At 63.6% G+C, this 15,192-nt stretch overlaps 1 protein-coding gene across 1 annotated transcript in view; it reads left to right on the top strand.

Moving 5' to 3' along the window:
* Positions 1-13,178, top strand: part of MRC2 (mannose receptor C-type 2) — a 28,554-nt gene extending 15,376 nt beyond the window's left edge. The window contains exons 7-30 of the mRNA XM_068418539.1: positions 73-261; positions 1,358-1,512; positions 1,785-1,892; positions 4,223-4,338; positions 4,495-4,643; positions 4,767-4,984; positions 5,679-5,821; positions 6,142-6,244; positions 6,370-6,508; positions 6,780-6,815; positions 7,025-7,185; positions 7,493-7,560; positions 7,768-7,868; positions 7,955-8,100; positions 8,703-8,817; positions 8,901-9,064; positions 9,299-9,407; positions 9,887-10,125; positions 10,210-10,378; positions 10,575-10,724; positions 11,021-11,140; positions 11,539-11,718; positions 12,085-12,111; positions 12,954-13,178. Of these exons, the coding sequence (XP_068274640.1) occupies positions 73-261; positions 1,358-1,512; positions 1,785-1,892; positions 4,223-4,338; positions 4,495-4,643; positions 4,767-4,984; positions 5,679-5,821; positions 6,142-6,244; positions 6,370-6,508; positions 6,780-6,815; positions 7,025-7,185; positions 7,493-7,560; positions 7,768-7,868; positions 7,955-8,100; positions 8,703-8,817; positions 8,901-9,064; positions 9,299-9,407; positions 9,887-10,125; positions 10,210-10,378; positions 10,575-10,724; positions 11,021-11,140; positions 11,539-11,718; positions 12,085-12,111; positions 12,954-13,174 (3,326 nt within the window). The 3' untranslated portion in view covers positions 13,175-13,178. The remainder of the gene's footprint in view (positions 1-72; positions 262-1,357; positions 1,513-1,784; positions 1,893-4,222; positions 4,339-4,494; positions 4,644-4,766; positions 4,985-5,678; positions 5,822-6,141; positions 6,245-6,369; positions 6,509-6,779; positions 6,816-7,024; positions 7,186-7,492; positions 7,561-7,767; positions 7,869-7,954; positions 8,101-8,702; positions 8,818-8,900; positions 9,065-9,298; positions 9,408-9,886; positions 10,126-10,209; positions 10,379-10,574; positions 10,725-11,020; positions 11,141-11,538; positions 11,719-12,084; positions 12,112-12,953) is intronic.
* The last annotated feature ends 2,014 nt before the right edge of the window (positions 13,179-15,192 follow it).

Raw genomic sequence — 15,192 nt, forward strand, 5'->3', positions numbered from 1 at the left:
CCCGTGGGACTGTGGTCCCCTCCCTGGGGACAAGGGGGACAGGAGCCCTCAGGCTGCCTTGTGTCCTGCCAGACTCGTGGTCGGAGGTGAAGGTGGACTGCGAGCCCAGCTGGCAGCCCTTCCAGTCCAACTGCTACCGCCTCGTGGGAGAGAAGAAGAGCTGGCAGGAGGCGAAGAAGACGTGCCTGCGGAGCGGCGGGGACCTGGTCAGCATCCACACCCTCTCCGAGCTGGAGTTCGTCACCAAGCAGATCAAGCAAGGTAAGGGGGAGCTGGCAGGGCCTGCAGCACCCTTCCCGTCTGATTTTTGGGGTCTGTGGAAAGGTCAGTTCTGTGTGATGGAGGAAGTTGAGGCGACGTGTTGCTCGGAGGAGCCCGTGCTCTGGGCGCATCCTCTATCCAGCGAATGTAAAAGCCGTTCCTGGGCGGCTGCGGTGCTGGGCGAGGAAATACGCGGCCACAGCTGGGAATGGCACTAGTCCCAGTTGGTTAATGTAGAAAAAGATGGAGAAAAAACCTCCTGCTGGCTTTGCTGGAGGAGGCTGCAGCTCTTCCTGCTAAATCTGCCCCGGACACGAGTGTCCCTGCAGCAGGTCATGTGAAGGGGGAACTCCTGCCTACGGCGACCCAGGTTTCTCTTTCTTGTCTGGGTTGAAGTTTCCTACGTTGGGATGTGTCAGAGCTGGGACGGTGCTGGGGAAGCTTCAGCCCAAGCAATCGTGTCCAGGGGAGCACCCACGCCCCAGGACCTCGCTCGTGCCACCCCTCGTTAGGGTCCCTCGCTCGGGTTTTGCTGTTTCCATACGAACTCAGCCCCTCCGGCCAAATTCCACCAGCCCCCAGCCTGGCCCTGCTCCGCAGAGGCAGAGCCTGGCAGCGAAACCCCCCACGGGGACATCGGGGGACTGGGCAGGGGCTGGGGGCTGGAGGGGGGTCATACTGGGGGAGGCAGGAGCTGTGGGAGGGCGGAGGAAGGAGGGGGATGTGCTGGCGGCCCAGGCCGGGAGCAGATGGGGCTGGGATGGGAGGGAATGGTTGAAAACCAGTAGCTCACTGGACCTGAGCCCCCAGGTCCGGACTGTTACCGTTCTGCTGCTGCCAGCACCTCTCCCAAAACTGCTGGCAAACGTCGCTGTGTTTCCCCCTCCCTGGGTCCATGCTTGTGGGCAGGAGCTGCCCTCCCCTGCCCTCCCCTGCCCGGGGTTAGAGGCTGAGCCCTGCAGCACCCACGAGGGCTTTTGGCAGATGCTTTGCAGACCCACAGTCCTGTCACGGGGCCTTGTGTCACCGAGGGGGTTTCTGCCCGATTTCAGCCAGGCAGAGGGGATTTCACCCCCTGACCCTCCTGTCTTGGCAGACGTAGAGGAGCTCTGGATTGGCCTGAACGATCTCAAGCTGCAGATGAACTTCGAGTGGTCGGATGGGACGCCCGTGAGGTTCACCTACTGGCACCCCTTCGAGCCCAACAATTTCCGTGACAGCCTGGAAGACTGTGTGACCATCTGGGGACCGGTGAGAGCCTGGGGCAGGGGGGGTCATCCTGCACCTTCGCAGAGAGCACCGCAACATCCTCATGGCCAGGGAGGGGACACCTCAGGGAGCGTCTCCAGCTGGGGTTGACCGCGTCTCATCCCGGCTGTTGGGGTGGGAGGGATCCAGCACAGCGTCCTTGGGGGTTTGGTGTAGGGAAGGAAGGTCTGTGGACCCGCCATGGGGGTGGATGGGCTGGGGGGTTCCCTGGGCTGTCGGCTGGGCTCAGTCCTGCTCTTCTCCACCCTGTGCAGGAGGGGAGGTGGAACGACAGCCCGTGCAACCAGACCCTGCCCTCCATCTGCAAAAAGCCCGGGCGGGTGAGCCAGGAGAAGGAGGAGGATGACCATGGGTGCCGAAAGGTGAGGGGGGACCCGGGGTGAGAGGTGGCTGTGGCTGCTCCACGGCTCTGCCTGATGCTCGGGGCTTCGGGCTCGCAGGGGACCTCTCCCCAAAGCCATTTCAGGGAGCCCTGATGAGCAGCAGCCGGAGCTGCGGGGCTGTGCCCGGGGCTGCCGAGCCCCTCGCTTCTGTGGTTGCATGAGGCTGCGGGAAGAAACTGGGCCAAAGCGCATGTCTCCATCGTCCAGGATCCTCCCCCTCGGGCTGGCTTGGTTGCCAGCAGGGACATTCTGTTTTTTTTTTTTACCCCTTTGCCTCTCTTTGTGCCAAAACCCAGCAGCAAAGCTGCTCTTGGCGGGACGGAGGCAGCTGCCAGCCCCGCCATGGCAGGCTGAGTCCTCGGGGCAGGATACGGGCGTTTCGGGGACACGGGGCCCCCAGACCGGCGGGTTCTCACCCAGACACTGCTCTGCCTCAGTTTCCCCCGCTGTCGAGCTGGGCTGAGGCTGCCCTGTTCCCATGCTGGCTGGGAAGTCGCTTTTGTGCCTCTTTGCAAAGCCTGCGAGCGCTGAGGCTGGCGTCGCCGCCGCTCTTGAACGTCTCCCAGCGTTTCAGAGCCAGCCAGCGCGCGCTCGGACTAGCAAGCAGCCCCTCGGACTAGCAAGCAGCCCCTCGGGGCCAGCTCCCGGCGGTGCTGGGGGCTGCGCGGGTGGCTCCTCCCAGGTCTTTACCCCGGTCGAAGCAGGGACGAACCCCAGCAGCCACTTGGCTCTGCAAGAGCTCGGGGGGAGCGTGGGCCAGATCGGGGCTGGGGGGCTGCCAGGCAGAGCTGGAGGAGGCCCGGTGCCAGCAGGCGCTGGGGACACGGGCGCTCGGTGGAAATGTGCCACTGGTCCCAGCAGGAGCCTGAGTGTTAATAGGATGTCCCCGGGCAGGTTTAACTCCCTCCTGCCTCTCCAGCCGCAGTCTTACCCTGGCCCTGGGTGCCCAGCACCCACTGGTGTTTGTTTCCACTGGGAAACAACCTGGGAGTGATAAACGAACCGAGGAAAGACCTTTTCCCATCCTTCCTCCCCTGCTTCATCCTCAACGGGGCCATTTGCCACCCAGATGCAGAGGCTGATGGAGAGGAGGCAGCGTCTTGCTCACAGGATTGGCCCCCCATCCTCTCCGGCCTCTGTGCTGGTTTTTCTGGGTGGTTTTGCTGCTTTTTCTCCCCCTTTCCAAACCCCCTTTGTGTTTGGAACAGCCTTGAAGGGAGTGCTGGGGGATGGAGGTTGGGCCGATGGGAAAGGCAGAGCCAGAAAGGGGTCCAGGGGCACGTCGGGAGCTGGAGGCGGCACTTGGGGTTCAGGGTCCCATCCTGGCCCCTTTTAGGGTCACAGGGACTTGCTGTGGTCAAGGGACCCTTTTAGGGTCACAGGGACTCAGTGCATGGGAGAGCACCCATGTGGTTTTAGTGATGCTGAGGCCCAGGGCTGGTTGGGGACTGCTCTGGGGACATCGGAGACCTGCACCATCCCATGCCAGGCCCCTTTTCTGGCTGCCCAGGGGTGTCCGTGCTGTTCCCGGTGGGACCCAGCCGGTGGGTCCGTACCTGGATTTGCTGACTTTGGGGAAAGACTGCAGGAGCAGGAACTTGGGGGAAAAAAAAATGGGATTTGGGGTCATTTTCCTCTTGGTCTCTCAAAGCTGCTCTCCTGCTTCCCTCCCCGCTGTGCTGACGATGCTGCAGATGGCATGTGGCCCCCCGCTGTCCTTCCAGGGCCCCAGGGGTAAAACCCTGGTGATGCTTCCTACCGTGCCAGGAGGGTCCCTGAGCCTGGGTCCACTCACCTTCACCCTTCCCACCATCATGTTCGTGTCCCCTCTCATGGCTGAGCCCCCACGTCCTTCCCTGTGCCACTGCTGACAGCCCCAGGGCCGCCCCGCTCCCCGCTCTGGCACAAAACAGGGGCTATTGTGTCTCCGGCCCCGGAGAGGCTCCAACATCAACAAGGCGGGGGATTAAAGCAGGCTCTGGATTTGGCCCCGCGGCGTATAGAGGAGGATTGTGTTCCCGTCCCCGCGCCCCGGCCGGGGCTGGACGCTGGCGGGGAGAGCCGCTTCCCCGGCTTTGAAGCTGCCTGGGTGTTTGTTTTCCCTGCAGCCATGTCCTTTGGGGCCAGGGGCCTGGTAGAGCTCAGAGCTGAGCGGGGTCAAGCTGGGGGCTGGAGACCTCCCAGGAGGAGGCGGAGGGGGTGGCAGGGGACGTGGGACATTGCTCTCACCCCCCCGGGGTCACTCCCATCCTTCTGGGGAAGGCTGGGGCAGGCAGTGGCAGATGTCCCCCTGTCACCCCTGTCCCCAGGGCTGGAAGTGGCACAGCCCCTCCTGCTTCTGGCTGGGCGAGGACCGCGTCCCCTACAGCGACGCCCGCAAGATGTGCTCCGACTACGGCTCCACGCTGGTCACCATCACCAACAGGTCGGTGCCGCACCAGCGGAGGGGGGTTTGCCCCAAAACGAGCCCCCCAAAGGCGGGGTGTGACCTGACAGCTGGGCTGGTCACGCAAGGGCTGGGGCGTCGCGGGCTGCTCGGCATCCCGGCTCGCAGCATCGCCCGCTCTCGCCGCCCCGCCAGGTTCGAGCAGGCGTACGTCAGCAGCCTCATCTACGGCTGGGACGGGGAGTATTTTTGGACGGCGCTTCAGGACATCAACGAGACGGGCGCTTTCCGCTGGCTGAGCGGCGACGAGGTTATGTACACCCACTGGAACCGCGACCAGCCCGGTAAGGGGGAGGCCACGGGTGGGATGGGGATGTCCCCTCCGTGCAGGGCGGGTGCTGGCTTTGCCACCTGGCACAGTCCCAACCCTAAGGCTGGCATCCTCCCCACTCCCGCGAGCGCTCCAGGTTACAACAAGGGCGGCTGCGTGGCCCTGGCCACCGGCAGCTCCATGGGGCTGTGGGAGGTGAAGAACTGCAGCACCTTCAAGGCCAAGTACATCTGCCGGCAGAACCTGGGCACCCCGGTGAACCCCGAGCTGCCCGCTCCCTACCCCACGCCCAGCCTCACCGCCGCCTGCCCTCCGGGATGGAGCTCCGACTCCAAGCTCCGGCACTGCTACAAGGTACGGGGGGCTTGGGGGGCTGGCGCTGGCCGTTGGGGGGGTGCACGTGCCTCCCCATGTAGGGGGGGGTGAAGGAACATGCTGGAGCAAGTACAGAGAAGGGCAACGGAGCTGGGGAAGGGTCTGGAGCACAAGTGTGATGAGGAGCGGCTGAGGGACCTGGAGGTGTTTAGCCTGGAGAAAAGGAGGCTGAGGGGAGACCTTCTCGCTCTCTACAACTGCCTGAAAGGAGGGTGTAGCGAGGTGGGGGTCGGTCTCTTCTCCCAGGTAACAAGCGATGGGACGAGAGGAAACGGCCTCAGGTTGTGCCAGGGGAGGTTTAGATTGGAGATCAGGGACAATGTCTTCCCCGAAAGGGCTGTCAAGCACTGGCACAGGCTGCCCAGGGCAGTGGTGGAGTCCCCATCCCTGGGGGGATTTAAAAGCCATGGAGATGTGGTGCTGAGGGCCATGGGTTAGTGGTGGGCTTGGCAGTGCCGGGTTAATGGTTGGACTCGGTGATCTTAAAGGAGCTTTCCAACCACAACGATTCTGTGATTCTGTTTTGGTGCTGCCAAGGGCAGCCCAGACCCCCCAAGCCTGGTTCAGGGCGGTGGCAGCGCGCCCCGGGATGCTGCTCCCCGCGGGGTGGGGACGATGCTGGGCTCCTCTCGCGGCTCTGAGCCCCCTCCGCTGCCGGTTCCTCCCTCCGCAGGTGTTCAACCTGGAGAAACTGCAAGAGAAGAAGACGTGGATCGCGGCGCAGGAGTTTTGCCGGGAGCTGGGGGCCCAGCTGCTCAGCCTGGGCAGCTACGAGGAGGAGCACTTCGTCGCCAATGCCCTCAACAAGATTTTCGGGTGAGAGGCCGGCTGCGCCTTGGCACGAGCTCGCACCCGTCCCCGTGCTCCGGAAGGTGCATCGGTTGGTGTGGCTGCACCGAGGAGGGGATGCAGGAGAAGCAGAGGAAATTCAGTGTAATTTGGGGATGGAGCTGGGGTTTAAAACTCCTGCAGCCCTGTGCCGGCATGCCTGTTACCCGAGCTCCTGCCTGGCTGTCGTGGGGCTTTGAAAACAAACAAATAAAAGGCCAGATTAGAAATATATATTTATATATAAATATAAAAACCTCCGGTTTGGAGGGGGGTGTGTTCTCAGCCTTCCTCCTGGCTCCCCGCAGGGAGTCGGAGCCAGAGCTCCACGAGCAGCACTGGTTCTGGATCGGCCTGAACCGGCGGGACCCCGCAGGGGACCGGAGCTGGAGGTGGAGCGACGGGCTGGGGGTGAGTCCGGGTGGGGGGATTGCGGCAATAACGAATCCCCTTGGCGTTTGGGGTGCAGGGGAGGGGGGGCAAATCCGGCGCTGGTGGAAATGCCCAACACCGCCCGTCTCTCTCGACCCCCCCAGTTTTTCTACCACAACTTTGACCGCAGTAACTACGACGACGATGACATCCGGACGTGTGCGGTGCTGGACCTGGCCTCCCTGCAGTGGATGCCGATGCAGTGCGAAGCCCAGCTGGACTGGATCTGCAAACTGCCCAAAGGTACCCGGCGAAGGGCCCCCCCCAACCCCTTCAGCTTTGAATAGATGGGCTGTGGGATGGGGGTGCGGGTGCAGGGGGACCCTCTGTCACCTCCCTCGTGAAGGTTGTGCCTTCACGGGAGGATGAGTCCTAATTCAGTGGCTAGGAGAGGTGCTGGGGTATTCGGGAGGGCACCTCGCCCTTGGGGCCCGTGGGCGGTTTGCAGGAGAACATCAGGAGGAGCATCCCAGCCCCGCATCCCGCTGACGGCCTCTCCTTGCCCTTTCGCCAGGTGCCGACGTGAAGGAGCCGGAGATCACGACCCAAGGTGGGTTGGCCATGGCCGTGTGTCCATCCAGGGCGAACCGTCCTCCCCGGGCGTCTCCCACCCCGTCGCAGTCCCTGTGGGGCATCCCTGCAGCATTACCTGGAGGAGGATGGATCCTGGGTGCTGCCCTGGTCCCCTGCTCCATGGGATGGGGCGGTGGGTGCTGTGGGGTGGCACAGCGGTGGTGTGACACTGGTCCCTGCCTGCAGGCAGCAAAGAGTGGGTGAAGTACCAGGAGGCCGAGTACAAGTTCTTCGAGCACCACTCGACGTGGGTGCAGGCGCAGCGCATCTGCAGCTGGTTCCAGGCGGAGCTGGCGTCTGTGCACGGCGAGGCTGAGCTGCGCTTCCTAGGCCAGAACCTGAAGAAGGTACCAGGGGGGACGGGGACCTTCCTGGGCACCCACGGGCTCCCCATGTCGCTCCCTCCCCTGCTTCTTCCATCCTTTGCTGGAGGGATGTTATTTGGGGACATCCTGGCTCTGCTGAGGTCACGATGGGTCTTGGTGGGGTGGCGGCAGGTCCCGGTGGCCGGGTGCGGGTTTGGGGCTCGGTGAGGTGATGCTTTTTGCCGCAGTGCAAGCTGCAGGGGGGATGGCCAGCCCCCAAGTGGCAGTGGCTGTCCCCAAGGCCACCCGGTCCCTGCAGGGCACTGATGTGTCCTCTCCGGGCATGTAGTTCTCCAGGGGCCAGGAGCAGCACTGGTGGATCGGGCTGCACACCTACGAGAACGACGGGAGGTTCAAGTAAGTCGGAGACGGAGCCACCGCGTCCCTGCGCGTCCCCGTGCCGCCGTCCCCAGCCTGCAGAGCCGCTCAGCACCTCCATCGCGGGGGGGACCCACCCTGGGGGGCTGGGATGGAGCTTCCTCACCCAAGACAGGGCAGTGGTGGGGTGTGCTCCCAGTTAGGGCATGCAACTGGTCCCATTGGCCAAGTTGGTGCCTTTCCCAGGTGGTCTGATGGGTCCCTCCTCAACTTCGTCTCCTGGGCACCGGGCAAGCCCCGGCCCATCAACAAGGACAAGAAGTGCGTGTACATGACGGCGAGCAGAGGTGAGGGGCTCGGGCTTCGGAGGGGGGAGGAGGACACCCCTACACCCAGTGCGGTGGGGTCATGCCTGGCCTGTCCGTCCCTGCAGAGGACTGGGGGGACCAGAAGTGCCTGACGGCGCTGCCCTACATCTGCAAGCGGAGCAACGGGACGGCTGCGAAGCCTTCCCCCCCGCCGCTGCCCGCTCCGGCGAGCGGGGGCTGTCCCCGCGGCTGGTATCCTTTCCTCAGCAAGGTACGGAGGGGACAGAGCGGGGGGACAGCTGCCTCCTGGCCCCCCACCAGCCCTGAGAAATGGTGGGGTGAGGAGGAAGGTGGGCATGTGTTTTGGGGGAAATGCTGGGGGCTGCGTGCACAGGGATGCGGGAGAGGTGCACTGCGGGGTGCGGGTGCAAGAGGGTGGGGGATCAAGGAGGTGGGGCCAGACTCTTCTCAGTGGTGCCCAGTGACAGGACAAGGGGCAACGGGCACAAACTGAAACATGGGAAGTTCCATCTGAATATGAGGAAAAACTTCTTTGCTGTGAGGGTGCCAGAGCCCTGGCACAGGCTGACCAGGGAGAGGGGGAGTCTCCTTCTCTGGAGATATTCAAACCTGCCTGGACTCGACCCTGTGCAACGTGCTCTGGGTGACTCTGCTTTGGCAGGGGTTGGGCTGGATGATCTCCAGAGGTCCCTTCCAACCCCAACCAGGCTGGGACTGGGATTTTGTGCAAAGGAGAGAAGGACTGTCGGGGCAGAATGGGGCTGCAGAGGGTGGGTGAGCGGGAAGGGTGCAGGGCTTGTGATGGAGATGGCGGCTGCACCCTCGGACCATCCCATGCCCCCACCCGGGCAGTGTTTCAGCTTCAATGGCCACGACAAAGCCGAGATAGTGAAGTGGCCGGAGGCGAAGCAGGCGTGCGAGAGCCGTGGCGCCGTCCTGGCCACCATCGCCAGTCCCCTGGAGCAGGGTAGGTGCCCCCCGACCGCCATTGGCCCCGCTGCCTGGGGACCTGCTGGGGGTGGTCCTCAGCACCTTGCCCGTCGCTTACAGCTTTCATCACATCCATGCTGCCCAACATCTCCTTTGACCTCTGGATCGGCCTCCACGACGCCCAGAGGGAGTTCCAGTGGGTGGAGGGCGAGCCGCTGCGGCACGTGAGCTGGGCGCCCGGCGAGCCCTCGGGCTGCGGCGCCACCAGCCCCCGCGACAAGCCGGTGAGTGAGACCCCCCCGAGGCATCCCCCAGCCCCTGGGGAGGCCTTAGCCCCTGGGAAGGTCTCGGCCCCGTGTCCCACCATGAGAATGGAAGGTTTTAGCGTGCTGGGGTGGCTTTGTGAAGGCAGAGCAGGATCCGGCCGTGCAGGGTGGGGGGTCCCTGGGGTGGGGGTGTCCGTGGGGGTGGGAGGACAGTGCTAAGGGCAGCGCTGACCTTGCACCTTGGCTGTGCAGACCAACTGCGTGGTGGTGTGGCACGGCTCACCCGCCCACTTCACGGGGCGCTGGGACGACCGGGGCTGCCTGGAGGAGAAGCATGGCTACATCTGCCAGCGGAGCATAGGTACGGGGGGGACAGGGAGGACAGCCCAGCCTCTGCTCGCTGGGGACCTGCCACCACCACCCCTGTGCTGCGGTGGGGCTGCGGCTGGGGAGCTTGGGGTGCTGGGCTCAGCTTGGGGGGAACTCGGGGTGCTGGAGGAGCTCGGGGAGTCAGGCTTGACTTGAGGGGGATCCCTGGTCCCAGCCAACCCCAAACCTGCACACAGCAGCCTGGCGCGGCGTGTCCCACGGGGACGTGCATCCCGATGGGCAGCTCCAAGGAGGGGATGGCACCGGGGCGTCACTGCTCGTCCCCCCCGGGGACGTGGCCTCTCCGCCCTCCCCGGTTGCACCGAGATGTCCCCAGGTGCACGTGCCCCGTGCACAGCACTGCCAGGGACACCCCGGCTTGAGAGGGAGGGAGGAATGAAGGGGTGACGCCCCCTCCGGCTTGTAGGAGTGTCCTCCGTGCCCTCTGACTGTGTCTCTTTGCTCCCCCAGACCCGTCCCTGAGCCCCGCGCGGACGCCGTACCTGCCCTCGCCCACCGGCACCCTCTTTTACCACAACAGCACTTACCGCATCCTGCAGAAACCCCTCAGGTGGCACGAGGCGCTGCTGCTCTGCGAGACCCTCAACGCCACCCTGGTCACCATCCCCGACCCCTACAGCCAGGCGTTCCTCACCCAGGCCGTCAGCAGCCTGCGGGCTCCGCTCTGGATTGGCTTGGCCAACAACGAGGTGAGGGAAGGGGCAGACGCTTGGGGTGGGGGTCTCCAGGGGGTCATGGCAGCCCCCCAACTTCTCCTCCCCTTGGTTCTCCAGGGAGGTCGGAGCTACTCGTGGCTGACAGAGGAGAACCTCTTCTACACCAACTGGCAGGACGGGGAGCCCCAGCAGGTCGCCGGCTGCTCCTACATGGACGCGGACGGGAGCTGGCGCACGGCTGGCTGCGACACCAAGCTGCAGGGGGGCATCTGCCAGCTCCGAGCAGGTGCTGGCCCGGGGGGCGCGGGGGCTTGGCACGGGGTGGACGAGGTGGGGAGCGACCAAGGGTTGGAGATGGCATCCCAGCAGGGACCTTCTGGAGCTCTGTGCGCGTCCTTGTGGGGCTGGGTGCCCCAAAGTGCTGTGGAACCCCAACACCCCGTGCCACCCCACTCACCCCCAGTGCGCCGTGTGGTCCCCAGGTGCCCCCCGCACGCACAAGTGGAGCTACAGCGGCAGCTGTCCCAAGTCGCTGGAGGACTCGTCCTGGATCCCCTTCAGGGACCACTGTTACACCTTCCACATGGAGATCACCCTGGGGCAGAAAGATGCCATGAGGAGGTGCCAGAAAGGTATGGGGAGGGGGGGGCTGTGGTGGTGGAGGGGGGGTGACGCACCCTTGGAAATGGAAGAGGGTGGGGTCCTCAGGGTGCCCGTGGGTGCAGCAGAGCACCCTTGAATGGGACCCATCCCTGCGCCCATGTCCAGCCTTGGTCAGCCATCATTTCCTCCTTGCTGTTAGTGTTGGGGTTCCCCAGCCACCATGTGGTTCATGGGTGGTTCCTCAGCTTTGTCCTCTTGGGCACTGCTGCTCCTGAGCTCCATCTTCTGAGCTCTGGGCTCTTCCCTGACACTCTTTCCTCCGCAGTCGGCGGCACGGTGTTGTCCATCCAGGACGAGATGGAGAACGTCTTCGTGTGGGAGCATCTCCAGGCGTACGAGGGCCCATCCAAGGGTGCCTGGCTGGGCATGACCTTCAACCCCAAAGGTACAAAGCAAGGAGTGAGGTTTTAGATATTTCTCCAGGCACCACCATGAATTCCCATAAGGTCTGTGGTGAGCAGAGGAAGCCCTTGGTGATGGCACCAGTGGGGGGGGCTCATGCCATGGTGTGACCTGGAGCCCCCAGTGCTTTAGGCCATGCTGGATGTGCCGTGTGTGTCCTCCTCTGGCTTGGTGGGATGGGACTTGTGGCTTTGAAGCTGAGAGTCTTCTCCATAGCACTGGAGCCTGCGGGTTCAGGAGGGTGCCCTACAGCCCCCAGTCCTCCCCATCACCACATCACACCTCCCCGTCACCCCATCACGTCTCCCTGTGGTTTCTGAACTGGGGCAAAGATGGGGCATCCCCTTCCGCCTCCCCAGGCCTAATTTTTCCATTTCCCAGGTGGCACCTTGGTTTGGCATGACAACACCGCCGTGAATTACTCCAACTGGGGCCAGCACGACACGGGGCCCAGCATGCTCAGCCAGAACAGCTGCTACTGGATCCAGAGCAGCAACGGCGTGTGGCGCCTGGGCTCCTGCACCAACGTCACCATGGGGGTCATTTGCAAGATCCCCCGAGGTAAGGGACCCCCGCTGACATGGGGTGAGCTGGGGGTCCGGGCAGGGGGCTGCAAGGCGGAGCTCTGTCCCACTGGCAGCACTGGCCACGTGTGTCGGGCAGTTCTGGTGTCGGGGGGTTGTAGGGGATGATGGTGGGGTCTGCAGGTCCCCGCTGGGCTCAGTGGGTCAGCACCTCTGGGCAGGATGAGGCCGGTGGGGGGGTGGTGGAGCAGAGCTGGAGGACCCCCGCAGCTGTGCGTTACCCAGTGTGTGGGGCATGGTGAGGACACGGAGCTGGGAGCAGCAGAGGACACGGTGCTGCTGGCGCTGGGAGGCGGGGAGGGTGCCGTGGCCGCGCACTCACGTGTCTGTGTTGCTGTTGCAGTGGAGGAGAGCAGCTTCTCCAGGGCAGGTGAGTGGCACCGTCAGCCTGGGCATGGCACCGGGAGCAGGAGCTGGCACTGGGGGGCCGTGCTGCAGCCTGGCTTGTGTCAATAACCGGAGAAATGGTGTTTGTGGGTGGGAAATCCCATTTCCAGGCAGCTTTGGCCCTGGGTTAGGACTCCACAGCAGCAGGAGCCTCTGTGGAGGAGCGTGTCCTGCCAGCCCCTTGCTGGGCTCTCCTGCCCTTGCCCACACTCCGCAGGCAGGCTGAGGGATGGACACTGCATGTGCTGGTGGGATCCCAAAGATCCATCCCAGGCAGCTGCCAGATGTTCGTGCACACAAAGATGCTCAGAGGGCTGGAGCACCTCTGCTGTGGAGACAGGCTGAGAGAGTTGGGGCTGCTCAGCCTGGAGAAGAGAAGGCTCAGGGGAGACCGCACCTTCCAGTGCCTGAAGGGGCTACAGGAAAGCTGGAGAGGGGCTTTTTACAAGGGCATGGAGTGATAGGACAAGGGGGAACGGTTTTAAACTGAAAGAGAGGAGATTGAGATGAGATATGAGGGGCTTGGAGCAACCTGGTCTGGTGGAAGGTGTCCCTGCCCGTGGCAGGGGGGTTGGAACTAGATGGTCTTTAAGGTCCCTTCCAACCCAAACCAGTCTGTGATTCTATGATCAGGAGCGACCCAGAGAGGCTGCCCAACCCCAGGAGCTCTGCCAGGGGCAGGATGTCCCCAAAACACCAAAGCAGACTCCAGTCCTGTCCCAGAGCCACCATCCGACTGGAGCCCCACCAGCCTAAGCCCCTCTTGCGGGACAAGATGGTGGGAGAGGGCAGGCTGCCTTTCACCGGCTTCTTCCCCTCCTGCAGCCCTGCCCGAGAACACGACGGCCATCGCGGTGGTGGTGCTGGCGACGCTGGTGCTGGGCGCCGTGCTGGGCATCGCCGTCTACCTGTACAAGCGCCGGCGGAGCGCGGAGCGGGGCACCTTCGAGAGCGCCCGCTACAGCCGCACCACCTCCAACCCCAGCGAAGCCGCCGAGAAGAACATCCTGGTGTCGGACATGGAGATGAACGAGCAGCAAGACTAACGGCAGGGGGGACGCTGGGGACGGGGACCTGGGGAGGGGGGAGGACGGAGAGCATCGCACACGCTATCCCCACGGCGCACGGGGCAGGGAGAGGGGCTGGGGTCGGGGTCGGGGTCCAGCCAGGCGGGTGAGCGGAGGCAGCTGGGGTCCCTCCTGCCCCGGGGGTCGCTGCGGCCACCGCTGGGCTCATCCCCAGCTGCTCGGGGTTTGCCTGCAGCGGCCGTGGAGGCAGTTTCAGGGCTAAAACGTGTCAAGGAAAGTTGCTCCCCCAGTTCAAGAGCTTTCCGGCGGCGTGAACAGGCTCCGAGACACCTTGGGAGAAGGCGACCGCGGATGTTCGGGGCCCCGCGATGGGTTTGACCCCCCAGGAACCGAGCTGGTGTCCGAGCAGACCTTCTCCTGGGCGAGAGGTCTCCAAAGCCGATCTACCTCCCCCCCGCACGCTGCAGCGAGGGCCCTGCCAGCCCCCCGGCCCTGCCACCACACCGCTCCTCTCCCCCTCCTCGGCCTCGTCCCCCACTTCCAGCAGAAACAGCGGAGACGCCGTCGCAGCGATCTGAGCGTGGACCCCCCCCACCCCAGCATCAGCGATGGGACCCCCCATCTCCTCCCTGGCACATCCCTACGGCCACATCCAGCCCCGGCGAGGCTGCAGCTGCACCCCGGGGTTGGCAGCCAGAGCCTGCCCCGCTTTCTGTTACTTTGGGGTCTGTCCTCCCCCAAAAAATAACTGCACGGGATAGCACCTGAGCAGCCCCTGCCCGGCGGGAGCATCCTCGGCACCCCGGGCTCCGCGGGAGGAGCTGGGTGCCGCGGCGCGAGGTGCTGCCGGAGAGCCGGGGCCACCGTCCGTCCCGTGCCGGGCAGGGACGGCGCAGGGCTGGGAGGTTGAAGGACAAGTGTCAGGGCTGTAGGGTGGGAGCGAGGTGGAAGCTTTGATGGTTCCTTTGAAGGTTTGGTGGTTGTTTTTTTAAGGAAACGATAGCTTTTTTTGCTATACTGTATTGAGTGCGTGCTGAATATATACGTTCTTTCACACAGCTGGCTGGGGTGTTTGTGGTTGCATTTTACATATAGGGTGTAGCGGAGGAGGAGGATGGTGTGGGGCTAATCCCCTTGCCTGGCTGTGGAGGTGGGCAGGAAGGAGCCGGGGTTGACCCGAGGCTGAGCCAGCCACCCCCATCAGCCACCTGCAGCAGCGTCCCCAGTGCCGGGGTCGGGACGGAGGATGCCGGGAGACAGTGAGAGACGTTCGGGCCCCAAGGGGGGTTCCCAAATAGGACCCAAAGAGCCCCGTAGACCTCTGAAGTGGGGCAGCACAGCCCTTAGAAGAGACATTGCATTTAGCCCTCTGCCTCCGAGGCTCAAGTTTGGGGTTTTTTTTTTCTGTTGTGCCAACGGGAACTCGCTAATTTTTGTTACTCTCTCCTTTTTTGACACCTGTATGGATTTAAAAATCTGTTGATTTCACTTAAGCTGGATATTAAGTGTTAAAGAAACTGTTGGGGGGGTGGGATGGGGAAACAAGGGATTGATGGGGTTTTGTTTACTTTTTGTCAATGTCCAAAAGCTGCGAGGACGTTTCAGGGCGAGCGAGAATCTGGAGTGCACGGAGCTGCCCCGGCTCCATTTTTCTCTCTCTTGGCTTTCTCTGCATTTATTTCCTGAGGTTCTTTCTGGTTTGGAGCTGTTGGTTTTGTCCGTGGTCCCATGGCTTCCCGCCGTGGGTGCCAGATCCTGAAAAGCCAAGCGTGAATTCCTCCTCGTGCGCAGCGAGCGTTGATGTACCAAGCAGCAAGCTTGGAGCGCGCTGGCATCCCCGCCGCAGGGGTGGTTGGAGTAGCAGGAGGGATGCTGAGCTGGAAGCTGTGCTGCTGGTGGGGATGGAGGTCCTGGATTAACTCCTCCTGGATGAGCAGAGCCGTTAGGAAGTCCTAGAAAATAAAGGTTGAGGTTAGGACTGGAGGGAAGGAGTGGGTGAAGAGCGGTGCTGAGGCCAAGGGGTGCAGCCAGGCAAG

This window comes from Nyctibius grandis, chromosome 26 (genome assembly GCF_013368605.1).
Source record: "Nyctibius grandis isolate bNycGra1 chromosome 26, bNycGra1.pri, whole genome shotgun sequence".
Classification (NCBI taxonomy): domain Eukaryota; kingdom Metazoa; phylum Chordata; class Aves; order Nyctibiiformes; family Nyctibiidae; genus Nyctibius; species Nyctibius grandis.